Below are 27,974 nucleotides of genomic sequence, written 5' to 3'. Positions count from 1 at the left end.
AAACATAAACCTGTTTATTCCTTTCTAAAACTTACTACTCTGATAAGAGGCTGGTTCCTTGATCCTTTTCGCTCCAGCTGAAACTGAAACTCCAAATAAAGGAAAAACATCCCTCCTTCCTTTTGAAACATCTTGTTCTCCCATTGGTTCCTCTGATCAGGTGTTAGCTAGGCTAGGTGAACTTCTTAACCCTCTACAGGTTAAAGAGGCATTAACCCTTAACCATCTGTTTATGACAGGTCTATTCAATGCTACTATCTTAAGCAGTCTTGAAATGCGTACTGAATGGCTATTAGGAAAAAAAGTCTTCAATCAGCCTCAGACCTGAAACATAAAAACTCATGAATGGTGCATAATGACAACTGCAGCCACAGATGTGAAAACTTGTTATGGTTCATTGCTCCAGTTATTAATGGTACAAGTCACTTTCCAAAGCCGCCAATTATAATTGGTATAACTATAAAGAAAATTGTGATAAAGGCATGGGCTGTAACAATGACATTGTAAATTTGGTCATCCCCTAGGAGGGTCCCTGGTTGGCTTAGTTCTGCGTGGATTAATTAGCTTAATGCTGTGCTTACTATTCCTGCTCAGGCCCCAAAAATCAAGTACAGGGTGCCAATGTCTTTATGGTTAGTAGAAAAAAAATCAGCGGGTTAAAAACACAGGTAAGATGGCTGAGTGTTTAAGCGTTGGGCTGTAGATCTTTTTACAGAGGTTTAATTCCTCTTCTTATCAAACTCCGTCGTGAAATTCATGTCAAATTGCAAATCTGAAGCTACACTTTTATCGGTGTCGGGGTTTTCCCACTTTTTATAGAGCGGGAAAAGTAGGCAAAAGCCCACTGGATTGGGTGTTTAGCTGTTAACTAAATTGTTATGGGATCAAGGCCCATTTCTCTAGTAAGGCCTTAGCTTAATTAAAGTGTTTGAGTTGCATTCATGAGATATAAGAGAGTGTCTTATAGGTCTTATCAGAAACTAAGAGGTTTTATCTCTTGTTTGGGGCTTTGAAGGCCCCTGGTTTATAGGTCCGATCCTAAGTTTCTAAATAATGGTCAGTAAGGTGGGTACAACTGTAAGTAGGGCAAGGGATAATGTGGTCATTGGGGCTAAATAATGTTTTTGATTGGTTTTGTGTCGTCATTGTTGTGAATAGTTGGTAGAATTTGGGGATAATGTAATGGTTGCGTAGTATGAGATTCGTAGCTAGAATAGGCTCAGTAGTGATAAAAGGGCCATTATAGTGGCATTGATGAATATGTGTTGTTTAGTTAGTTCTTGAATAATTAATCATTTGGGCATGAATCCTGTTAGTGGCGGTAGACCTGCTAATGACATGAGTATTATTGTGGCGTTTAGTGTTGGGAGCTTTGTCCATGATGTTGTTGTTAATGGAAATTTTGTTTGTTTCTAGGAGTTTGATTATTAAGAATATTGTAGAAGTTATAACGATGCATGTGAGCAGTATGAGTATGGGGGATAAAGTAAGGATTGTGGCTATTCATCCTAGATGGGCGATAGAGGAGAATGCTATAATTTTTCGTAATTGGCTTTGGTTTAGTCCATTTCATCCTCCAATAATGGTAGATGTTAATCCTAATGTCAGTATTAGTGGCGTGTTTATAGATTGGGCCGTTATTACCAGTAAGGATAGTGGTGCTAGTTTTTGTCAGGTAGTTAAGATTAAGGCTGTAGTGGTTCCATGAAGTACTTCTGGTAGTCAAAAGTGGAATGGGGCTAGTCCTAGTTTAATGGCTAGGGCTGTGGTGAGAATTGTACATGAGATGTTGCTGGATATTTGTGTAATATCTCATTGGCCTAGTGTTCATGCACTGATAATGCTAGAGAATAAGATTAATGTTGAGGCGGTTGCTTGTGTTAAGAAATATTTGGTGGCTGCTTCGATTCCTCGTGGGTGGTGTTGTTTGGCGATTGATGGGATAATGGCTTGGGTGCTAACTTCTAGGCCCCTTCATGCTAGGATTCAATGATTGCTAGAGACTGTGAGTAGTGGCCCTATGATTAGGCTTGTAATGATGATTGTGCTTGCATGTGGGTTCATTAGCATAGGAAGGATTTTAACCAACATTTTCGGGGTATGGGCCCAAGAGCTTAATTAGCTGACTTTACTAGGATATAGTATAATGGAAGTGTGGGGAGTTTTGATCTCTCTGGTGTAGGTTCAAGTCCTATTTTTCTAACGAGACGAGGGGATTTTAACCTCTATTACTCACCCTATCAAGGTGATCCTTTAGTTCAGGCACATGTCCTACGGTATTGGTGGGAGCCCTGATAAAGCAGTTGGTATCGATATATGTCAGAGGCATAATGCTAGGGTAATTGGGAGGAAGTTTTTTCATAGAAGATGTATTACTTGGTCATATCGGAATCGTGGGTAGGAAGACTTGGATTCATAGGAATCCTGCTGATAGTAGTACTACTTTTGAGGTTAATGATAGGGAGAATAATTCTGGGGTATTGCTGATGTGGGCAGGGTTTAGGAATAGGATGGCAGTTAGGGTGTTTATTATTAGGATGTTTGAGTATTCTGCTAGAAAGAATAGGGCGAATGGGCCGGCAGCGTATTCAACATTAAATCCTGATACAAGTTCAGATTTGCCCTCGGTCAGATCAAATGGTGCTCAGTTGGTTTCAGCTAATGTATCTGCTCGTAAAGCTGCAATATACTCAACAGTTGGAAATCTTTTTACTAACACAGTAATTTAGAAAAGTCATTCAGTGTTATCCTCCTGGTAATAAAATCAGAGCTTTACTTCAACCAGATGACTCACTCACCTGAGAATCTTTTGTTATGTGAAAAATGCTAGGTTTTTGCTCAGGACCATGAAATAAAAGAAAGATTTACAATTTATAGGCACGGTTACATGACAAACGAAAGCTCTCCATTTCAGTTTTATAAGCTTCAGCAGTCAAAGTCCGAATTCTCTACCCTAATCCAAACAACTATAATATCTTTTTTACAAAGTTGGCAACTTTTGTCAAAATACCAGTGAATATGGGGAGGTGCAAGCAGACATGAACTTCACCATCATGTCACACAAGGCATCCCAGCAAATTTTATTTTCATTTTTCTCAGAACTTTGTCCTACAAATATTTTTATAAGTGTCTCAGTTTAGAAACCTCTATGCCAAAATTCTTTGCAAATTTTATTATGCCACAGAAAATATCTTAACATATCATGCAGGGGTTGAGAAGGAAGATTAGGCAGATTGTATGACTGTCATTCGGTAAGGATCACAAAAGACAGACTAGTATTTTAACAGATATCAAATGCATAAATTACTGATCTTGAAAATCGCAAGACACAGATGCACTGTTTACAGAAATCCTGAAAAGAAAATAACTTCTTTTTTCTGTGATCCAGAATTAACAGGACAGTCATTTATTCTCTTTCAGGCATCTAGGAACCAATACCTCACTGACTTTGTGTACTTTTACTGCCCATCCATAGCTGAAAGTGAAATGGCTGGTTTCTTGTGTAGTTCACCAAGAAGAAAGGTTCAAACTAAGACTACAGACCTGTTGCTTACTCTTACCTTAAGCAGGTGTCTGTATCAGCATTGCCAGAACAAAGAAAAAATTAAATTTGTTCTGCGGCCGAGTTACTCCCAATACAGTCTGGATGGCACTAAAGAGCAAAAGATGGAGTGAGTCTGTGCTCATTATCTTCACTTCACCATTGCTAGAGGATTTAATATAGACAAAGGAAAAGTGACAGCTACTAAACTGGCACCACAGCTTCTACAGCACCTTCATTTTCCTTAGGATAGCCTTTCCAAGTTGTGGCCCGACTCAGGCTAGCCCAATCTAGCCATCCATATCTTGAGAGACCAGATATGCTAACAGCTTAGCATGGTATGGCTGCAGGCTGCTCCAAAGGCAATAGGTTAGTCTGGATCTCAGACTTCCAGTTGCAATAAGTTGTTTGTTTTGTTTTTGTTATTTTTTAAAGAAATAAACTAAAAATTTCAGCAGCAGATCTCAACTTCTCATCTATCTCACACATAGCACATTAAGACTATGCTGTGACATCTTTCAAATCTACCGAACAATTCAAATGAATCCCCAATGCAGGTTTCATCTTCTCGATGGTCTCTTAAGAAAGTTTCAATCCATTATATAGAAATATTCAATTACCTCCAGTTCTTTCCTTCTCCAATTACATTCCTTTACTCAGTTCTGCTGGCTGCTCTACTTTCCTGCCATCAACCCTTCATCTCACTCCCCAGTGTTGCTCTTGATTCCCTCATACATTTTTATCCTGGTTTACTTATTTCTTTCAACTCACTGATTGTATTTCCTTCCGACAGCATTTCTCCTTTCCTACTACCGAGTCAGCACCTTGAAATCTCACACCTTTCTAAAAACCATGTCATAAGAGTCTCTAGACCACAAATCAGCAGGTCTGTACAGAATTACCCAAATGTCATGCACTTTGCTTCTTAGATTGTAATACCACTAATACAACAAATGTGAAAATAGATCATGCAAACTAGGGCATATTAACCTATCTTCAGTGTAATACTTTTGTCAAGGTTGATCAAGTCACAATATAATGCAGAATCAATTAATCATCTTAGAGAAAGAAAGAAAATATGCATGCTATAAAACACTTCAAGGAAATAAGAAGTGGGAGAGCTAAGCACTGAGAGCAGGGCGGAGATTAAAGAATCTAGGCATGGTCCAACATGTAAGCAAATACTTTGATTCAGTTTTTAATAAATATAATAAGGAGCTTAAGGGTAATGGCAGGGTGGTCAACAGATGAGGATATGGAAGTAGAAATTACCACAATCGATGTCTGTACAAAAATTATTAAAATAAAATCTTAAGCACAAGGTAAGGAGTGGTGTCCCAAGCCTCTGTTTGTCAGAGGATGGAGATGGATGGCAGGAGAGAGATCACTTGATCATTGCCTGTTAGGTTCACTTCCTCTGGGGCACCTGGCATTGGTCACTGTCGGTAGACAGATACTGGGCTAGATAGACCTTTGGTCTGACCCAGTACGGTCGTTCTTATGTTCTTAAGCACAAATTTCTAAATAGAATTTTGTTTGCAGTGTTGTAGTCATGTTGGTCAAAGGGTCTGAGACAGACAAGATGGAAAATGTAATTTTTTTTGGACTAACTTCTGATAGTGAAAATTAAGCTTTGCATAGCTTCAAAGCTCGTCTTTCTCCAAAGACGTTGGTCCATTAAAAGATTAACTCACCCATCTTGTCTCTCGAATAGAATTTTTACTTTTTCAAGGATAAAGTAATTTTTCAATTAAAAAGGAATAGAATTAGATTTTGAAATTAAACACATACATTGGCATCACCATGAAGATACGAGCTATACAGATACTTAGGGTATGAACCCATGTTCGTGTTTTTTATAGGTGTTTTCCCTATTTAAGAAGATTGATATTTTAAAGTTGAAAGTTAAAAGAGCCAGGAAACAAAGGTCCTGCTGAAGTGAAGATCGGAGACTAATTTCTCTTGAAAGGTTCTTAGAATGAATATCTTAGATCTGACATTTCCAGCCTGGCATATGGTCAAAACTTAGTTTTCACCATGGTAACAGAGCAGTATTGACTTAAAGATTTGAATTCCTTGTCAGTTTTTAATGGTCAGGTTTGTTTAGGTAACATTCTTTTGTGTACATTCTCCTATGAAGTCAGCAGCTTAAGCTACCACCACTATAATTGTGTTTTCTTTCATCGTTTCACAAATCCATTTCTACAGACTCTTATTTTGGTTTGAAAACAGTGAGAATAAACAGTCAAATTGCAGCTGCCACTTGCATTTCACTGTCGCTCGCAATTTAAGGCTCAACTCTGCAAAAATTTACATGAGTTTAACTTTAGTCACATGAGTAGTTTCACCAACTTCAAGAGGACTATGCATGTAAGTTATGTATGTTCAAGTGTTTTTAGAATCAGACCCTCTTTTTGTACAGGCCTCAGGTTGTGTGTTTATGAAAGACTGAGGAGAAAAACAGTACTTCTTGGAGGAACCCAAAGGGTGTGGGAAGCTGGTAGGTGCTCACTGGGAAGAGTTGAGGGGAAGCGGCGAAGGGAAGACCACGAAGGAGTGCTATTTAGTTAGATTTAACATTTGTTTTAAAGCAGGTGTGCATAGGTGTTCCCTCTAATTTGTCCCACGAATGTGCGGAATGAATTTTGTTATGTGCACCAATATGGGGGTGATGTGTGAGAAATCACCCCCATATTGGTGCACACAACAAAATTCATGTGGAGGGGGAGGAGCTGAGGAATTTGGAGTGGGGGGGGGTCTCAGGGCTGGGGCAGAGGATTGGAATGCTGGGGGAGGGGGGAATAGAGGGCTCCAGGGTGGAGCAGGGATGAGGGTTTTAGGGCTGGGACAGAGGGCTGGGGTGCAGGCTCTGGCTAGGGGTGAGGGATGAGGGGTTTGAGATGCAGGCTGCTCGGGTGCTACAGCGGGGAAAGAGACAGAGGGAGGACTCCCACCAGCACTCTCCCCAAACGGCAGCACTTGGGCTGGGTGTGGGGAAGGAGAGGCACCTCTCCCCCCTGCTGTGGCAGGTCCATGCTGGGGCTGAGTTGGGGCTGAGGGAGAGGCACCCCTATTCCTCATGCTGGGGGAGACGCGCTTCTCCCCGCTGCAACCCTGAGCGGGGCTTAATAGGCAGCTGCACAGCCGCGCAGCTTAGAGGGAACTTAGGTGTGCACACCTAGAGATATTTGGGTACATTTTCCAAATTAAGAAATAAATCAAATATACTGAACATACAGGTATATATTAGGACTGTCAAGCAATTAAAAATATTAATCATGATTAGTCGTGCTGTTAAATAATAACAGAATACCATTTATTTATATATTTTTGCATGTTTTCTACATTTTCAAAGATATTGATTTCAACTACAACACAGAATACAAAGTCTACAGTGGTCACTTTATTTATAATCAAAAATAATATATTTGCTCTGTAAAAAAAAAAGAAATAGTATTTTTCAATCCACTTCATACAAGTACTGTAGTACAATCTCTTTATCATGAAAGTGCAACTTACAGATATAGATTTTTTTTGGTTACACAACTGCACTCAAAAATAAAACAATGTAAAACTTTAGCGCTATAAGTCCACTCAGTCCTACTTCAGCCACTCACTCAGACAAACAAGTCTGATTAGAATTCACAGGAGATAAAGCTGCCCGCTTCTTGTTTACAATGTTACCTGAAAGTGAGAATAGCTGTTCACATGGCACTGTAGTAGTTGGCGTTGCAAGATATTTACATGCCAGATGTGGTAAAGATTCATATGTCCCTTTATGCTTCAACCACCATTCCAGAGGACATGTGTCTATGCTGATGATGGTTTCTGCTCGATAACAATTAAAAGCAGACTGGACCAACACATGTTCATTTTCATCATCTGAGTTAGATGCTACAAGCATACGGTTGATTTTCTTTTTTGGTGTTTCAGGTTCTGTAGTTTCCACATCAGAGTGTTGCTCTTTTAAGAGTTCTGAAAGCATGCGCCACACCTCGTCCCTCTCAGATTCTGGACGGCACTTCAGATTCTTAAACCTTGGGTCTAGTGCTGTAGCTACTTTTTCTTTGTGTTTTGTCAAATCTGCTGTGAAAGTGTTCTTAAAACAAACATGTGCTGGGTCATCATTTGAGCCTGCTATAACATGAAATATATGGCAGAATGCAGGTAAAATAACAGGAGACATACAATTCTCCCTCAAGGACTTCAGTTACAAATTTAATTAATGCATTATTTTTTTTAATGAGCATCATCAGCCCGGAAGCATGTCCTCTAGAATGGTGGCCAAAGCATGAAGGGGCATACGAATGTTTAGCATAATTGGCACATAAATACCTTGCAACGCCTGTTTGAACCTGATTCCAGGACAGATGTGTGTCCTCACAGAATTCCTTCCTTAGCTCCTGACCTTTCTTTTGCAAAAGAAAATATATGAAGGTAGGAGCCTTCTTCCATGATTTCATCTAGACATTGGTCAGAAAGAACTGGTAATTCATGTTAAACAGTTGCATGGTAAACTGTATGTCCTGATGAACCCCATATTGCAGTTCACAATCATGGGGTACTTTACCTACAGGTGTGCCCAGTCTTCTAGTTGTGGTTGCCTTCACCACTAAGTTCTCACATGGAGATGGAGGCATAAGCTACACTTTTTCCTCAATTGCCTTTGAGACTATGACAGCCATGTGAAGGCTCTACCATGATTTCCTCTATTACCTAGTAAAGAATAGGCTGCTAAGTCACAGCAACCCAACTGAACAAAGGTTCGATGATGAGATACCTTCAATTTAGAGCTTTTCTGATTTCTGAACTAATTTAAGCTCAAAAAAATCAAAAAATGACAGCATCTGTAAACAACCTGGAAAGACAGCACCTTCCTTAGGGAGTTATTGTCTTGTTGTTCCTCAGTAGAAGTATTTGATGTCCAAGTGCTCCAGATCATCTGAATTCAAACAGTAGCCCATAGCAAAAAGATTCAGCATACCTAAACTCAAGTCGCTGGAATCATGTAGGGAATGGGGGAGCCTGAAGCATCTTAAGCACTTCCTGAAGTTCCAACACTGGCTGATTGAAGAGGTCCAGGGAATGCAAACATTGAAGCTCCAAGGTACCAGCTTAAAGAATTAATGTGACTGAGCATGGAAGAGCTGCCAGGCACCAACAATCAGTGGCATCTGAATGCCAAGACACGCACCAAATCACCATGGGAATCTATCAAACCACTCAAGTGAAAGGTTTCAACAATCATACCACACCTGACTGGGAGATACCCAATGAGGCACTGTTAGGATCTAAAGAAAAGCTGGAGCTATGGCCAATAAGGCAGGCCACTCACTGACCACAGTCAAGAAGGAACTCACTAGAACATCTGTAAGGCAGTATTTATACTCTGCACAGTATGACATGTAATGACCAGTAGGGGCATGGCTTGTTCATCTCACATCTTCTGTCAAGAATCAAAACCCTCACAACTAGGGAGTTCCATTAACCTCACACTAAGGATCCGAGATGAAATGTGGGTCCCACAAAAAGATGGAATTATTGAGAAAATGAGGTCTTATTAGTTTGGAGATTTTAAAGATATCTAGCTGAATGAAGAGAGGTTTCCTTAATTAGCTTGTATTTCACTACTTCATAGGTTTTAGTGACACTTTTTAAAGGGAGAAAGAAAATAAAGCAGAGCTCTGTAATTATTTTATGGTGCCTCCTTGTGAATTTACAGAGTTTAACAATTGTGTGGTACTGCTGGGTACAATTTTATTACTCTGCAAAGTCTTGATCTATTCAATGTTTAATACTCCTGTGATGCATGCTCTCAGTTCCAAACTTCTGACTAACAAAGATCAGGTGGCTAACGCCTTCCATTTGCGACTTCACAGCATCTCCACAAAAATACACTTCACTACACACATTCATTACCCAATCTTTCAAGCTCTTGGGTTTCCTGGCTTTCTGGCCACACCTTTGTTTTGCTCTTCAAAACTACAATTCCTGTGGCATTCAACCCCCCTCTCACTCTTATTTAACAGCCTAAAAGGAAATTTTTAAATAGTTGTTCCAAACCTTAATGGATACGTTTTTTTAATTCAGTCAATAGCAAAAATTATTCTGTATATAAAAATAAACGATAAAGAATCAAGCAATAGTATTCACCAAACTCTCAAATGTCTGCAAAGATCAACTACAATGAGATTTTTTTTCCAGGTAAATATATACACACAATTAAACCAAGAGAAATTTTCAGCAGTTTCAAGTGGGTAAAACCTAGTTTTTTATACTGCTATCATATTCACAGTATTCCAGAACCTAGGGAAACACAGGTCTCCAAAATAACAAACATTTTTATCTTAATTTCAATCACCCTGATTCAATTTATCATCAGAGGCAGAGGAAGTCTGCTATTTGAATTTGGCTTGCAGGAAATCAACATTTTTCACCGAAATCTCCATATTCCCTGTCACTATCATAGCCCGCTTTTCTGACAGATACTGTTCAACGTTGGCCATGTATAAATTGCATCTTACTTCCCACCAGAATTCTAGAATAGACAATTTCTGCCATCATGCTGTCATCTGATAAAGTTTTAAAATGAATAATGATGTAGGTCGAAGTCAAACATAAAAGTGAATAATTTGTAGCAAAGAAAAAATGGTCGATACTGAAAATCTTTAATGTTGGGAATAAACAGAATGCTGGGAATAATTAAGAAGGGGATAGGTAATAGGCCAGAAAATATTATGTTGCCTCTATATAAATCCATGGTACATCCACATCTTGAATACTGTGTGCAGATGTGGCCGCCCCACATCTGGAATTGGAAAAGGTTCAGAAAAGGGCAACAAGAATGATTAGGGGTATGGAACGGCTTCCGTAGGCGGAGAAATTAATAAGACTGGGACTTTTCAGCTTCGAAAAGAGATAGCTAAAGGGATTTATGATTTAGGTCTATAAAATGATGATTAGTATAGAGAAAGTAGATAAGGAAGTGCTGTTTACTACTTCTCATAACAGAAGAACTATGGGTCACCAAATGAAATTAATAGGCAGCACGTTTAAAACAAATGAAAGGAAGTATTTCTTCACACAATGCACAGTCAACCTGTGGAACTCCTTGCCAAAGGATGTTGTGAAGACCAAAACCATAACAGATTTCAAAAACAAACAAACAAAACTCAATAAATTCATGGAGATAAGACCATCAATGGCTATTACCCAGGATGGGCAGGAATGGTGTCCCTAGCCTCTGTTTGCCAGAAGCTGGGAAATGAGCAACAGGGGATGGATCACTTGATGATTACCTGTTCTATTCATTCCCTCTGGGGCACCTGGAACTGGCCAGTCAGAAGACAGGATATTGGGCTAGATGGACCTTTGGTCTGACCCGGTAGGGCCATTCTTATGTTTTTCAATCAAAAAAATAAAAGTAACTGCTCAGCACATACACAGTGCCACCCTTGTGAAGTAAAGCTGCCAAGTCTCAGTAAAACAGTAAAAGCTTTCTGAAGGTGCATCTTCTGAGCTTTTAAAAACATTGGTAGTACTTGCCAATGCATTTGTCGGCTGCCATAAAACTCATGATCATCATCTCTAGGGTAAAGATATGGGGATTAATACAAAGATACAACATGCATTATTTTACCATCTTAGTCTTATCAGTCCCAAATGCTACTCCTTTCACAAACCATGAGTAAGAAATTCAGAAAGTTATTGTTTCACAAAGACAAGTTGTTGACAGAAGTTAGTGTTCCTGACCTTGCTTTATTAAAGTAAGCTAGGCAAGCAATAACCAAACTGGAGTAGGATACACAATATTGCTTTACGATGTACACCTCCAAGGCTGATTGGTCCAAAATTAGATTTTCCATCACAGCCTCCTTAACTCCAGTAAAAGAAGCTGTATGTTTTTCTTACCCTTGTTCACTTAATATAGAAAGCACGATCACACTATAAATAGTAGTGACAGGGGCCACAATTTTAAGATGGCTTTTTCATAACTCATGTCAGGAAAATCGGATTATATTTAGTTCTGAGAGTGTATTACTCTCTTGAGTACCATGGTCTCTCAAAACTGAAGGTTGCCTACTATTACACTGAGTGTAATGCAACATTTTTGGGCAATTACACCTAATGAAAGATTCAGAATGCTTGCTCCTAAATCCCTAATAGGCTGACGTTCCAAGCAGCTTTAATTTTCTACCCTCTGATACACTCCCCATCCCGCAATCTTGTACTATATCACACATATCCCCTCTTTAACTAAGGCTATCTCTACACTACAAATATTAAACTAGCCAGGCTACACATTCATCTGATGCAATTGCAATAAAAATGGTTGAGCTACATCCATTCAGCAGCTTTTTCCACATCAAAACCAAGTGTCAAACTTGTTTATATATACACATCCACCACCAACACTGACTTCACTGTTTTTACCAGTGCATTCTGGGAAAGTCAGGACATCAAAGGCCCCCAGCATACATCCAGAGCAATACCAATAACATGAGGCAATGTATCCTTGGGATGTATGGGACACAGAGCTAGGAGAAGACAGGACCACTCAGTCTGGTGATACAGACATGAGGTGCTGTGCAGATGGCATCCTTCTAAACAGATCTGACCTGATTACAGGACAACTTCGTGAGAGCCTAGACTACTGGATGGGAAACATTAACATCCAGAGCTACTGTTCAACAAATATAATAGGAAAACATCACATCTGGAAGCAACTAATGTCACTAACAAGTTAAAAACCTGGTAAAACTGTTCGGGTGTACAAGGGGCCTTAGACCAGACTTGCACTTGAGATACAGCCATACAAGAAAACCTGGTTACAGCATGGTTATTCCTTGTTACAAAAATGTCAACAGTAGATGAGATCTTATCCATGTTTTCTAACCAAGATCTTACCTGTGTTTCACAACCTGGCTAAATCTAAAAGTTTATCTGGAAACTAAACATTTTAAAGGTTTACCCTTTTTATGAATCAGTTAACTTCCAATCTATTTTGCATATTGGAACACTGTTTTGGTTAGGGAACAATCTAGGTATAGCTATGTCAGAAAACCAGAAGTGTATCTGTAGCATCGAAATGCTTAAGTGCAGTCTCAGCAACAAACATTTACTCATTTCATATTATTAATTTTTCACATATTAATTTTCCCCACATACAGGCAGTTTGCTCCCCATATACCTTATATTTTCCAAAATCAGGAGGAGAAAACCTAATAAGAGACTAGATCCATCTCTGCTTGAAATTAATAAAATAAACGCTATGGTCAAGATTTTCAAAAATAACTAATGATTTTGGCACCTAGCTTGAGACAAATTAAGATCGCAGTTCAGCAAGATACTTAAACATATGCCTAACTTTAAGCATCTGAGCAGTTTATGCTTGAAGTTAGGGATGTAATTAAGGAAAAAAGAGAGGGACATAAGTGACTTGATGAATTTGGACCTTAGTATGTCTCAACTGGAGCACCCAAAAAATTGAGGCACAAACCACTAGTCAGTTTTGAAGATCTTGGCCTAAACTTTTACTTTCAAGTTTCACACAATATCCATGAAAACCTTTTCTAATTGTATACAATATTTGACACAGTTACTACATAGCTAAAGATACAAAGGAACCATTTTTTCATAACTAACAGATGAGCCCAGCAGCCTGTGTCCAACAGTGGCCAGCACTGGCACTTAAGTGTGAGTGTACAGAACAGGGCAGTTTGAGTGATCCATTCCTTCTCCCCTCCCCAGCTACTAGCAGTCAGTGGCAGTCCCCAAGCATGGCGCTGTACCCCCGACCATCTTGGCTGGTAGCCATTGATGGACCTATCCTCCTTGAACTTATCTAAATTGTATCCAGTTATACTTTTGGTCATCACAATACCCCATGGAAATGAGTTCCACAAGTTAATTGTGTGTTGTGTGGATAAAAAAAATACTTTGTCTTGTTTGTATTAAACCTGCTGCCTATTAATTTAATTGGGTGACAAAGAATGCCTGTTAGCATTAACAATTATCTTCATAGAACAAGCTGACATCAGTAAGGTGAAAATTTTAATAATGTTTTAGGAGGAAAAGTATCAATTTATGAGGGAAAATATATGAACTAACTTACATTTGAGGCTGTTCAATCTATGACAATGTACAGGAATACATTTTTAGTCTGATTTACAATTACATTTTGAGAACTGATCTTTTAATCAGTATTTATGCTGGGATGAAATATGAAGTTCTTTACACTTGATTATAATGCGTTTTCATACATAATGCAAGATTTGAGTTCTACCTACAAGTTTTGCTTTCTAGTGCTTTGTTTTCTAAGGTGATTGGTAAACTATGCTATCATACAGCAATCTTAACTAGTTTTGGAAATAAATGTTTTAAGAATACTTTTTCTTCTATAGATGAATTAAGACATTATTTAAACTGTTTTTTAAAAAAAAGTCAAATGGACAAGACAGATTATTAATTTTTTTTTAAAAGGAGTAAACTGTGCAGTCCAAATTAATAAATGACTTGCAAATCCCACCCTCACTCAAGCCCCAATCCAGCAAAGCACTCAATATTCAGCATGTGCTTAAATGATTCGCTGGATCAGGGCCTAAAAGCACAAATACACACATTCACTACATAGCTAAATTATTCAGACAGAATAGTTAGATGAGGAGGGCTCTGAGTTATTACAGAGAATTCTTTCCTAGGTTTCTGTCAGGCACATCTTGCCCACATGCTCAGGATCTAACTGATCACCATATTTGGGGTTGGGAAGGAATTCTGCCAGTCTGACCTGAGGGAGAGATCCTGGGAGTTTTTTGCCTTCCTTGGCAGCATGGGGCACGTTTCAACTAGTGTAAATGGTGAGTTCTACATAACTAAGTCTTTAAACCATGATTTAAGGACTTCAGTAACTCAGTCTATAATGCTAGTAAAAAGTGATAACTGACTTAGGCCATATCTACACTACCACTTAAGTTGGCAATACTTACTTTGCTCAGGGATGTGAAAAAAAAAAATCACACATGCCCCCGGAGCAACATAAATTTTGCCAGCATAAGTAGTGGCGCGCACAACACTGTGTTGGCAGGAGAGCTTCTCCTACCTACATAGCTACCGCCACTCGTGTAGGTGGCTTTATCATGTCAATGGGAGAGCTCCCTCCTGTCAGCATACAGCAGCTACATGAGCCGTTTTACAGAGGCGCAGCTGCATCAGTGCTGCTGTGCTGCTATAAGCTAGCTAGTATAGGCATGGCCTGAGGAGATTCAAAATCTTTCCCCTATCCAGGAATTTTCACTTTAAAACTTTCCCTGGCAGAGGATGACAACAAAAGTTTCTGTCTCCATGCTTCTTCCTCCTTTAGCTTTCATGACAAAAGAAGTGTCTAGTTTTCACACAAAGTAATCTTTCACTATATGTGTTCATAAAACAACTTCAAGAACTAATGACAAAAATCTACCTAGTTTTTAAATATTAAGGTTCAATTATTTTGTGGGGACTCTCATGAGACAAACTTTATACACAGACTGTAAGCACTGCAGGACTAATATGTCTTATATTAATAAGCAAAAAAACTGAATCAGCTAAGGTGACTAGAAATCCACAAAAGGAAAATGAAAAGTTAAGCCACCTATCAATACATACCCTGTACTCCTCCACTCACAAGCACACATTCTTTACCATTACAACAACTGTATATCACAGAACATACACTGCAACCTTAACTCTGCCCCCTTTTTGCACAATCTGTTTACCGGATTCCTTTCCCTATCCTCAGCCACTAGGGGGATGTTTGATATATAAAGTAACATATTGGGAGAGTGTAGTTTGGTAACGGGGTATGTAAAGAGGGATCGTTAGAGACTGACTGATGACTGGCAACCCCAAAAGGGCAGGATTAAGGCTGTTATATCATCTCTGTTCAGTAGTTCTTTCTAAGCTGCAACTAAGGTATTGAAGTACATGCCAATGCACACACAGCATCTGGTCCTACCTCCAGTGAAGTCAGTAGCAACACATAACATGAGAGAGAGAACAGGACTGGGTCAATAATTATATATTATATATAATCATACACTACTACTTATTATGCATAAAATTCTGGTTTTATTCTTAGCTCATATTCCCACCTCTCTCTTCACTCCCCATTTGCCTGTTTCAGTCACCTGCTGCATTGTGAAATTCAAGCCCCAATTTTGCTTGCAGCCATTGACAATAAGTTCTCTTTGGATAGCAGTCTTTTTACTACGTTTCTACACAGCGCCTATCACTATGTGGCTTTCACTCTCAGCTGGCCCCTGTGTGAAAAATTAAACAAAGTCAGTGACAATTCAGGTTGCACCAAAACCCATCCTACCCATTCAAACCCTTGTTTGTTCATACTTTATGCTTTCAAGTTAACATAAAAGTTTCCAGCATTCCTGACCATCTTTACATTGTGTACAATGCTGTTAAAACTTCCTCCAAAAAGGCATGCACTTCCATCTCCAACCCATATTAGACAGCAGTACACAACCCAACTTTATTCAGTTCACTCTGCCATGCAAAACTCAGTGACCTCAGTCTCTTGCATCAACAGTTTGACACGTCTGTCACATGCTTTTGGAACTTATTTTGCTTTCACACTGCTGATGTTACTGTTAAGGTTTCACTTTAGAGTGCAAATTTGATGAAGTTGGGTACATATTCTTTCTGGTATCTGTTGGACACAGAAGTGAAAATCATATGGAGTTCTAGATACTAACAACATTGTAAGTAATAAGAAGGTGGAAAGAAACAGGAACTTTTCCCCTTATCTTATTTCCCTACTTTTAAGGTTTTGAGTGCCTAAGTCTGTCCTAATGCAACCTTAACTGTCACTGAACATAGTCTTTGTTTCCTGATTATAAACGAGTACTCCTTTTCTGGGTTTTAGCCATTCTCTTCTCAATATACTTTTATATTACACTCAATACACACACACACACACAAATCCGAATTGCAACACTACATTTAAAAAAGCAATGTTTCTGTAGCAAGACGGTGTGGCTCCCCTCCTCCCCAGGAGCCCTGTCAATCACCCCCCAGGGCGGAACCGCTGGGAGGAAGTGCCGCCCCTCAAAGGGTCAGGCGGTGACCCGGAAGGATAAAAGCCGGGCCTCAGCCCTCAGTCAGGGCTCGGCCGCTGGCAGGAGCAGACGTGCCCGCTGACTCTCCTCACTGGGAAGCCGCAGAGCCCCACCACCACTATGACGAAGAGCCACCAGAGCTGCCCCACAGTCGCTACGACGAGGAGCTGCCGGAGCTGCCTCGCAGTCGCTACGACGAGGAGCTGCCGGAGCTGCCCCGCAGTTGCTACGACGAGGAGCTGCCGGAGCTGCCCCGTCCCCACTATAGCCCCGAGGAGCCACCAGACCAGACCTGGTCCACTGTCCTGGAGGTAATCCCGGACTGGGAGGAGCCCATGGTACTGGACACCCCAATGGACCAGGTAGGAACCGGGGGAGAGGCTGGAAGTAGCCCAGGGGCAGCTGACTATAGTCAGGCTGCAGAAGGCCCTGCGCCTATGTCAGTGTGTTTCGGTCAAGACCCCCTTCCCCATTGACCGCCACTAGCGGCGTCAGCCGCTATTAGGGCCCCGGTCTGGAACGCAGAGGAGTGGGTGGGCCTGCGTTCCCCCTGCCACCCATAACCGGGTGGCAGACTCCCCCTCTTCCCGCCTAGTGTCACTGCTCTGCCCTGCTCCAAAGGGCCAGAGCTGATAACTGTGTTTGGTGCCCTGTCCAAACCAAGGGCTGGGCCCCTTTTCACCTTGCCACTGCTCTGCCCTGCTCCAAAGGGCCAGAGCTGATAACTGTGTTTGGTGCCCCACCCAAACCAAGCGCTGGGCCCCTCTTGACTTTGCCCCTGCTCTGCCTTGCCCCAAAGGGCCAGAGCCGATAATCGACTACTAGGTTTGTTGGGGCCCGCCCGACCCAAGGCCTGGCCCCTCTGTTATTGAACTGTGTCGCTGCCCGGCCCCGCGTACAGGGTCTGAACCGCCGGAGAGGACTGAGGTCCTGAAGATAGAGGCCCTCGGACGACAAGACGAGGCCAGTGTGGCTCCCTTCCTCCCTAGGGAGGGTTGAGCCCCGGCACCCCCCTCATCCACAGTTTCACAGAATTTGGCCATAATCAGGGATGGACATTTTGTGTTGTTCAAAGAATTGCTTAATTTTTGAAAAATGCTTTGAAAATGAAAGTTAACCTTTGGTACTATATAAATAAGGGTGCATGGTCTAGTGTTTATCGCATGGGATCTGCAATCAAGAGTTCTGGATTTTATTTCCAGCAAGACTCACTGTGCAGCCTTGACAAGCAACAGCCTTTCTGTACCTCATTTCCCTATCCAGCTAGAGAGATGCTCTCTCATAAGTAGGGCCAGCTCCAGGCACCAGCCAACCAAGCACATGCTTGTGGCGCCACCTTGAGGCGGGGCTGGAGTGGTTTGTTTTTGTTTCGGCCGGCGGTGTTTGAGGGCGGGGGGGGAGCCCTTCAGCGGCACGGTGCTCGGAGGAGGGGGGAGGCTTGGGCGGCTCTGCGCTCAGGATGGGGGTTCAACAGCACTTGTGGGGGGGGGAGTTACGGCAGGGCGGCACTTTTTTTTTTGTTTGGGGCAGCAAAAAAGTTATAGCCAGCCCTGCTCATAAGGGTGTTGTGAGCCTTTAAATACTTTGTTCCAGACTGCCAAAAAGTTAGGCATGTATAATTATTTACATATGTATAATGTTGTGGCAATCAATGCACTAGGGTCAACTTAGCGGGTCTACTGAAGACCCACTAAATTGACCGCAGATTGCTCTCCCATCGACTTCAGTACTCCAATGGAACGAGAAGCGTAAGGTAAGTCGATGGGAGAGTTTCTCCTGTCAACCCAGTACGGTGTAAACATTGCAGTAAGGCAGCCTATGCTACGTCGACTCCAGCTACATTATTTTGGTGGCTGAACTGAGAACCTTGATCTCCTGAGTCCTAGATCAGTGCTATAGCAGTACCTCATCTTCATGACACCACAAGCTAATTCTCTTTCTTGCATTTGGTGTTCTGCAAAGTGGCAGCCATATCTGAGGTCCAGGGAGCAAAGATCAGGTTTTTCCTTCTTCAGGGGTCAGCTCTAAACAAATAGTGCAGTCTTGAATATCATGTGGAACAATCAAGTGGATTTAAATGGGAAGATTGTAAAAAGAGTATGGGAAATCAGTTAGGGCTCAGACTGTTTCCAGAACATCAAATATTCAACATTTACTGTAACTTTAGATCATTTCTAAGTGGTTAAAGACTGACAAATATTGAAGTGTTAATCCGACAAAGTGGGAATTCACCCACGAAAGCTCATGCTCTAATACATCTGTTAGTCTATAAGGTGCCACAGGACTCTTTGCCGCAATCTTTACGAAAGCAGTAGTTATGGGCACTACCGTGTACTGTCTATAGATTTAATTTTCTGGAGTTATGTTTATTTTCAAAGCATAGGACACTCATAAGGGGACAGCAAGACAATCTCCACTCTAAATATTTTTCAATTTTCTCATTATAAATCAGTTTTAACAGGATTTATTAGTAGTTTAATCAGGTACTGATTTACTGTATCTTATGAAAGTGTTGCCTTTTTTAAATGAAAAATTCATTTGCAACAGGCTAACAAAATAAAGTAATATTCCATAAATGAAGAATTTTAATTGGGACATGCTCTTCAGATATCACAGTTGGAGGCTAGTTTGGATTTTAAATAGTTTTCCATCTTTCAAATATATTCTTTGTGGTTTATTTATGATTTCCTATACTCCCAGCAAGCCACCAGTTACCTTTTCACATGAAATTTTCTTCATCAGGAAATGTCTGTATGATACTGCATAATTTTTTTAAGCTGGCACAGCTTCAGTCACTCCCTTATCACTTTTATTTTATCCAAAGGTAGGATCATACTTGAAAGCTACACTTATGATGTGCTAAACCAACTTGACTTTAACCAAAAACCCCACATTCAGTCAGGCACCAGCAGCAGGAGTATTGTGAGCAAAAGACTAGTCTCCTTTCTGTCCATTCCATTGCCACATACCATATCAGCCCCCAGGTACTGGGAAGAACAACTGCAGTGGAAGTCCTGCTCAGCCCCTGCAGCCTGGGGATGAAGCATTTTCAGTCACTCTGAAGAATGATACATGCACAGTCTGGTCAGCAAATAGGGACAGAGCACGCTCAGTGCAGATGGAATCTTTTGAAACTTTAGCTGACGGTCTCTAACAAACCTCAACTGAACATGTACAAACTGATTGATTTATTTATAAAAGCAGCTTATAACTCGGCCAAATTTGGCTATATTTTCAACAGGATGGAAAAAACAAGATGATTCCCTTGCCAAATTTTGGGTTCCTCATCCAAAACAGAGGCACTTCTCAATGAAATGGCTAAGAGAATTTAGCGTGGGTAAAATAATGCATTTTTCCTCAAAAATAATTCTGGGAAACGCTTACACTGGTTTTGTTGAAACTTGCAAAAAGCCTTCTGGCTTGGGCAGACACCCAGCTTGGAAAATTTGAACCCAAACAGTTAAAGAATTCAAAAGTTTTAAGACGCAGAAAACAGGGTCTTCTAAAGGAAAATGTGAGGCAACCTTAAGCAAAGGTACTGTTACCATTTTACTCAATCTGGAATAAGTGAAAAAGCCTTCTGCCCCTTAAGGACACCCGCAGAGGGATCAGCCAGAATCTCAATGTGCTCCTGGTGCACATGACCAAGAACATCTATAGCTGAGAAACACAATGAACACATGGAGAGGGCAATGTCATAACTATACCACACTTTCATACAAACCAGTGGAACAGAGCCAACATACTCTGTTTGCCTATTGCCAAAGACCTCGAAGACCCTTCACTCTTCCACCAACTGATGTGAGTTTTGCCTGTATCTCCCAGAGGAGTTATTAAATTTGATGATCTTATCCTTGCTTTAAGATCTAGTTTTTCCAGTTACCAGCTTCCTTCAATTCTAGCACAAGTTTAGCAGCACATATTCTCATTAACTCCTAGAAATGAGATTACACCATTTGAAAGCTGGAACTGAGCAACCAATTACTTTCTATCCCTGATCATTCACAAAGTATCTGATCTTAAAGTGATCCCTGGTCCCTTCCAGAAGGCAAAAAGAGAAAACCCAGAGGCCATTTGTCAAGACAGGCCAAAAAGTTTTCAGTGTATCAATCATTAATTGCTATAAGTCATCTCAGGCCAGTTCACTCTTTTGATACTATAACATGCATATAGTCACATGGCAAACACAAAAATTAAACCAATTTATCTTTGTATTTTTATGCAACAAAAATCAGAACAGTAGCAAGTATAATCAGCATGAGCCTTACCCGTGCGTCCCATGATTCAGAAATCAGTATCAAATAAAGTTGGACATGAAGATCAATCAACGACTGATACGAAAACCAGTTGCAAAGTAATTTCTGTAAACAATAATAGGTTTTAACAAACAGGGAAATTAATAAAATTTAGCAACACTTATAAAATATTCTCTGCAAAATTTTGATTTTGAATTTCAGTATGTTTTTAGCCAATAGATAGCTTAGAAAATGAAAAAAAAAACCCATCAGAGACATACATAACTTTTCAGTAGGTAATGAAAAGACATAAGGGCACTAATTACATGAAATACTGAAAATGCAAAAAAATTGGAGATAGCATTCATCAGATAGCATTGCATAGATAATTTTAGATACAGAAGCTTCCATTGATTCTAATTTGCACAGCCTCTTCCCTAATGTAGAACACTAGACAATCATCAATAGCTAATTACGAACTGCAAAATCATGTGACAAAATGAAAGTCTTCATAGGCATAATATATTCTCTGCCTATAAAAGGTCTACCAAGACATATTTTGAATATGCACTTGTATAACCTACTAAAAGGTACAATTTTTTGGACAGAGTCGTAGTTGGACAGTTGTAATCTGTTAGTTATTTTGTATTTTTGCAGATTGTTTCACTATTATCTAGTGGACTTAACATTGTACAACTTCATTAAAATTGTTTAATGTTTTATGTGTACACAGATATAAAGCAAAGTGTCCTTTCAATACTTACAGTGAAATTATTTTCAAATCTCTTGGATAAAAGTAAGCCACCACTGTAGTCAATGTTCTCCTAAAGCCTTGTCTATTCAATTATTTTGTCATTTTGTATATTGAAACCTGCACTGTAATTGCTTAAGCAAGAGGAAAACTTGAACAACAGAGTTAGTTGTTAGCAACAGGAATAGCTCAGTGGTTTGAGCATTGTCCTGCTAAACACAGAGTTGAGAGTTCAATCCTTGAGGAGGCCATTTAGGGATTTAGAGCAAAAATCTGTCTGGGGCTTGGTCCTGCTTTAAGTAGGGGGTTGGATTAGATGATCTTCCAAACCTGATATTCTATGAAACAAAAATCAATAAAAAAGTTTGTACAAGCAGATGGGTGAAAAAGTGTGTTTCAAGAAAATACTGATTAAATCCTTCTTTGTCAACTATTTCATGGAAAAATTACAATCTATGTGCAGATTCCTTTTCTAGTATCCACAATCAGGGAAGTTTTGTTCTGCAGTGTTTTAATACTACTTCATTAAATACTTCATATGAAGCACAATTTTACACAAGTAATTTATCTGAAGATTCTCTACACAAGTGAGATGTATACACACTTTGAACAAAACCTTTGTATTAATATATTTTTTCCACTGAGTAACTCAAATTTTTATTTGAAAGGAACTCTTAAAGAATGGCTCTTATTTATAATCTGATCATCGTATTCATCAATACGCAAAATGAAAAAATGGGTTCATAGCTTATCTGGCAACTGAAGCACGGATCGCAACTCCATAGTTATGGCTGAATTGAATTTTGTACTTAAGACTATAGAGGAGGCCAGGTGAGGACACTCATAACTGGGGAACTTGCCTTCAGAAACAACAACCAATCACCACCCTTCCTCTGCAGCTAACTGACATGCTACCATTTTATTGGTCTGATGAGTGAAGACTGGACTCAAGAATTCTCCTTAATAAATAATTTTGGCCCCAATTGTCACTGCTCCTTAAAGTTTCTGTGGCTTGGGCATCAAGGCATGGCTGCCTAGGCTTCACTGTGCACTGGTGTAGCTGAGGCAAGAGTGCAGAGAAACTGAGCTCCACCTCTCCCCACGGTGCTGCTTTCTGTTGTTGAAGGCAACAAGGAAGAAGTTCAGAGACAGAAAGAATGGGAATGCAAGGGAACGGGGAAACAATGGGGTTTGGGCCTAGGGTAAAGAAGGTATGTGCATGAGGAAGAAGGCTGTAAGAGGCAGATGGGCTTTATGCAAATAGGGAGTCTGGAGTGAGAGGCAAAGAAAAGAATCCTGGCCAGAGGATTGCAACCCACCTACAAGCTTCAGGTTTGGGTCAGATATGAAAATGACTCACTCTTGAGCTTGGGTTGAGCTTTAAAATTAGCTCCAAGCAGACCTTCTCTTCCTGTTCCTGACTCATCATCCAGTGGAATGAAGTTGAAAGGCTTTCCATGGCACTTACAAACACTGATTCCTTCACCATCCCAGAATCTTGACTGCTGCACAGCCTTTTCTCTCCAATACAACCCTCTCCTTCTACAACATCTTTCTTTTTTGTTAAACACTGTTACCAAGTACTGTATTTAAGTCTTTATCTTGGCTATGCAAGATAGAGTGAGGGTTTCAAGAGTGAGGGTTTCAACAATACAACACAGAATACAAAATGACAAACATTTAAAAATATATAAGGTTATAGGAAAACATCGTCTATTATGGTGGTCACTTATAACTATATTTCATAGGAGAAATGTTTTTTAAAAAAAACTTAGTTCCTTTTTCACTGGGAATGATGCTTTCATTTATTTATGGACTATTGCAAAGTCAAAGCAAATACAATCAAACTGGGTTCCCGCTCATTATCAGGTATTTCCTCTTTGTCCATACTGGAGTTCAGTAGAAGTTTAAAATCATAATAAATTAATGTGAATGGAAGTTTTTCAAATCTAATATTCTTGTTGGCTCTTTCAAGGAAATGTCTATCTTCTACTCTTTCCAGAATATTCTATTTCCCTTGCTTGTTAAAGAATTACAAAGTATTAGTTCTCTTTTACAATGTGGAGAAATATAGTTATAAACAAGCCCAAATTGAGCAAAATTATTCTAGTAGATGCAATACTATCCGTCATTCTTGGAAAAAATCTGCAACAGTAGAATTCCCAGGACCACAAATTACGAATAAGTCCACTGAAATATTTTATTTCCACTGCAGTTTTGCAGACATTTAAATACAAATCAAAATTTAGTTGTGTACCACTTACATGCTAACTGGCATAGATATTTATTACTAGTTGTAGACTTGATTGTGTCCCTATTGTACCCATAAACAACCCTTTGAAATACAAAAGAGATTTTTTAGAAATGACCACTAATCTTCTCAAGTAACTCTTCCAGTAAATTTAGCATCTTTGTAGCAAGACAGAATGTGGGATTCATGTCATACTTTGTATTTCCGTAATATCATGTAAAAACTAAGAATATAGTTATAAGTTAAAATATTAAGGAGAAACCATTTCTTTAAAAAAAAATGTATATAATCTCATATTTCCTGATGTTTCAACACTTTCATGGAACTATTTCCCCCACATACTCTCCCAAGTGGGGGAAAAAAAAAAAAAGTGGCACTGAACTATAAAGGCAATTTTGACAACATGAAGGCAACTTTAAAGATCTGTGATGGCAATGTATTCTGTACAATTTCTGCTAGTAATATTAAAAGAAAGTTGGTAAACTCATTTTTCAGTTAGTCACTAACTTACCATAATATTTTTTAACACTCAAAACAATATTAGGCTGAAAAGTTTTGCCATAAATAAAAAACAGAATATTAAGGAGAACAGGGGAAAAACAAGAGTTTGTGCAGTATTTAAAGTTTTCAGCATCTAGTGCAATAGGTATTGACTCGGTAGTCTGTAATAGATTTTGAAAACAATCTCTCCTCTGTAATCTCTCACTATTTCCTTGGAGTTTGGAATGATTGGAAGACCCAAGTGAAAACAGACAAATCCCTGACAGCATACAATACTATTTTTTAAACAAGTGTAATTTGTAATCTCAAGGAAGGGAACTCCTTCATTCCATTCAATCCACCTGCTATAAAACAGACTTCACTTTACACAAACAAACAAACAAAAAAAACTTCAAAATATCCTTTGGCTGAAAATAAAAGTAGTCATTACAGAATGCCAGAAACAGACACATCAGATTTGAGAAGTAGGAATGAAATTCTAAAATAGAAATAATTGAGGAAAACTAATCCAAAGACTTTGGAATACTTCTGTAACAATGAGTAAACAATTTGAGTATTCTAAAGTTGGGCTTGTTCTACATTAAGCCTTGCTAATTCTCACATAATGAATACATATACCTGATCATTCTAATGATGAGTGGTCTCTTTCCAACTAAACAATTTAAACAGAACATTATAGTACTCTTTCCTATTATTAAAACATCACTAACGTAATTATTATTCTAATTAATACTACAGCCAGCTACACTTGTAAAAATAAAATGACTGACATTTTATGCATTATCTTGGTTGTCTTTATGTTTGCTTATTATCTTGCATACTCCAGTGACAAACAATGGGCCTGCCAATCATTGTTGAAAATTCTTACTAGTTAACCACAAAAGGCATTATAAACATTCCCTCACAAAAAAGTATGAATTTAGAGTTAAGACTGCTTAATTGTATTCCAATCAATTGAATCACTAAAAATCTAGAAAATCACCAGTTAAGACAACATTCACATCTACATCAATCTCAAGTCATATGCCTTGCCACTCAGGGGCACAGCTCTGATTCCTCAGCTCCACATGAACACACTTCTCACTCCAAACAGGATGGATAAACTGATTTTTTGTTTTTAAAATCACAAATATCAGATTTTTATGCAATATTTTTAAAATTGTGCTTAAAAGTAAATTTAAAGTTTGTTAAGACCTAAATTTATAATCTATTACAATTTAAATAAATATAAATATGCTGCATCGATGAACTCAACCTAAAATCTGAATGAATTATGGACATTTCTTTACATAACTAAAAAAGCATCAAGAAGAAAACATCTTTAATTTATGAGGTCCACTCAAACTTTATAAATGTATCACATCATATACTGTATTAAGCAAGCATCTATATTGTTTTCAGTCTTTATAATGAAGCAATTTTATCTCCAAATTTAAGGGGTTTCAATTTCTGTTGGGCAGAAAAGCTCTTCCATTAAATTACTTTTGGCAATGGTTTAGCCAGCAGGTGCAGAAAGGCTCCTCTCTTCATTTGGATTAGCTCATTCAAAGCTAAAAAGGCAAATGGGAATTGAAAAAGCAGGAAAGTTTGTTTTCCTATCCCAATCTATGAATGAAAACAGGTGGGAAACGATGTGATCTACTAACCCTAACGATCTGAAGAACATGGGGCCAGATTTTCAATGGCATTTTACATGTGTGATTGATGCTTTAGGAAACCCCACGAGGCACCTAAGCAGGCTAGATGCCTAACTCCCTCTGAATGTCAATTCACTTTATGTCAATAGGAGTTAAGTATCTACCCTGCTTAAGAAATCTTGAAAATCCCATTAGGCAGCTATCTGCATTTTAAGGCACCTAAATACCCTCAAAACTCTGGTCCATGGTGACCAGAAACAATTCATCAATTCACTAACTAGAGATACTACTTCCTTTGCTTAATAAATCAAAGTTTTAAATGCAAAACATGTTTTATTAAGAAAAATGTTTATGTATACAGCACATAAGGTAGCTTTCTTTATCTAATAATTTAAAAATGTTTTTGTACTTTTAATCGAATTCCAATTCCCATGCAAATGCTGCTTGACAAGTCCAGAGTAAAAAAATATCTAGTAAATAAAGCAGTCATTCACCATTTTAAACATAATAAACATGCAAAAATTAAGCTTCTGAATGTTCACACTATACAATTACTTGTGTAAGTGTGCATTGATAATGTATCTTCCTGGTTAGCAAACGGTAGTACCAACTTTAGTGTGAGGACTATATTTGGTTACAAATGAACATGAGAATGAACCTCTCTTAAGGAAAATAACTAAAAAGTACAAACACAAAACAAGATTAAAATCAATTTTTTAAATCAAGGTTTCCCACTTGATTTAAATAATTAAAAACTGTTTTAAACTCACTCACTTAAATAAATTCATCTATGCTGCAACAAATTACCAGTCAAAATGCACATCCAATTTCTCACAATTACATGTACTCAAATGCACAACGTGAATTTCAACCTCAGACAGATGACTACAGACCTGTCTAGTGGCAATGTCTTATTTGCACATGAATAACTATGAGGTTGAACTCAATGTTTTGCAGCTGAGTATGACAGTATGAACAAAGTTGTAACAATGAGAGGAGAAGTAGGCTGTAGTGGAGCTCTGTTCTTGGGGGACTCCTATGGGACTTCTCTATTTTGAGCCATACGAGGCTAGTCAGAGCAAAGCACCTGTAGGGCCGAAATTGAAGCTGAATGTGTATGAGGAGGCTTTAACAGATGGCCATCTGAAGACGGAAATAATTTAAGGTTTCATAGCAACATACTACTTCATAACACAACTAGAAATACTGAGAGTTGGTTAGAAGGAATCCTGTGTGACACCAACAAAGAAGTTAAGTTCCAACTCAGAGGGGTTTTTTCCACAGCATTTCGCAGGATATTGAGTGCACTTGCACCCAGAAGTTTCTAGCATGAGATAACTGGAGCTTTAAGCTCAAGGTAGCTCATCGGGAAGGATGGGTTGGAGACTGAGTGCTGCTGAATCTCAAGCTAGTAATGCAGGGAGGACTCAGCTTTACAGAGTAAAAAGCTTGAGTTATGTCTTCCAGTAAGCTGGTAACAAATACTACAAGCACATAATAATGATAATATAGTATACAAAACGTAAAGTAAGATGAATCAAGACACATCCCCAGTATACAACTTAAAGGGTGGGAGAGTGTGAAATGGTGGTATCAGGTGTTTTTTTTAAGGAGACATTGGTGTTCTCCTATGTCAGAGGGTAGGGAAAGATGAGTACAACCACCTTTAGCAAGCTTGTTCAAAAGCTTGCAAAAACCCATCTTCAAACTCATCTGTTCACACCTAATATCCTATATTCTTCACAATCTGATCCCATTCCTTTCCAATTGGAAATAATTTATTATATAAAAAAATTAAGACAGTATATTTACCTGGCTTCTTGTTCAAATGTACTAATATTATAGGTGTAGCTGTCAGGTTACATTCTCCACCCAACCCACATCACTTGGTTACATAGTGTACAAATTTTAGTTTTTGCTATTTATTTCCTGTACATTAGTTCTGAATATCCCAC

At 39.1% G+C, this 27,974-nt stretch overlaps 1 protein-coding gene across 3 annotated transcripts in view; it reads right to left on the bottom strand.

The window, feature by feature from the left end:
• The window catches only part of EFR3A (EFR3 homolog A), a 165,694-nt gene that overhangs the window by 115,501 nt on the left and 22,219 nt on the right, over window positions 1-27,974 (bottom strand). For 2 of the 3 annotated variants that reach the window (XM_050940803.1, XM_050940805.1), the window contains exon 3: window positions 20,913-21,005. The exons of the other annotated variant lie outside the window; for it this stretch is intronic. In XM_050940803.1, the coding sequence (XP_050796760.1) occupies window positions 20,913-20,925 (13 nt within the window). In that variant the 5' untranslated portion in view covers window positions 20,926-21,005. The remainder of the gene's footprint in view (window positions 1-20,912; window positions 21,006-27,974) is intronic. 3 annotated transcript variants of the gene reach the window in all.

This window comes from Gopherus flavomarginatus, chromosome 2 (assembly GCF_025201925.1).
Source record: "Gopherus flavomarginatus isolate rGopFla2 chromosome 2, rGopFla2.mat.asm, whole genome shotgun sequence".
Classification (NCBI taxonomy): domain Eukaryota; kingdom Metazoa; phylum Chordata; order Testudines; family Testudinidae; genus Gopherus; species Gopherus flavomarginatus.
This window is presented reverse-complemented; position numbering and strand designations above follow the sequence as displayed.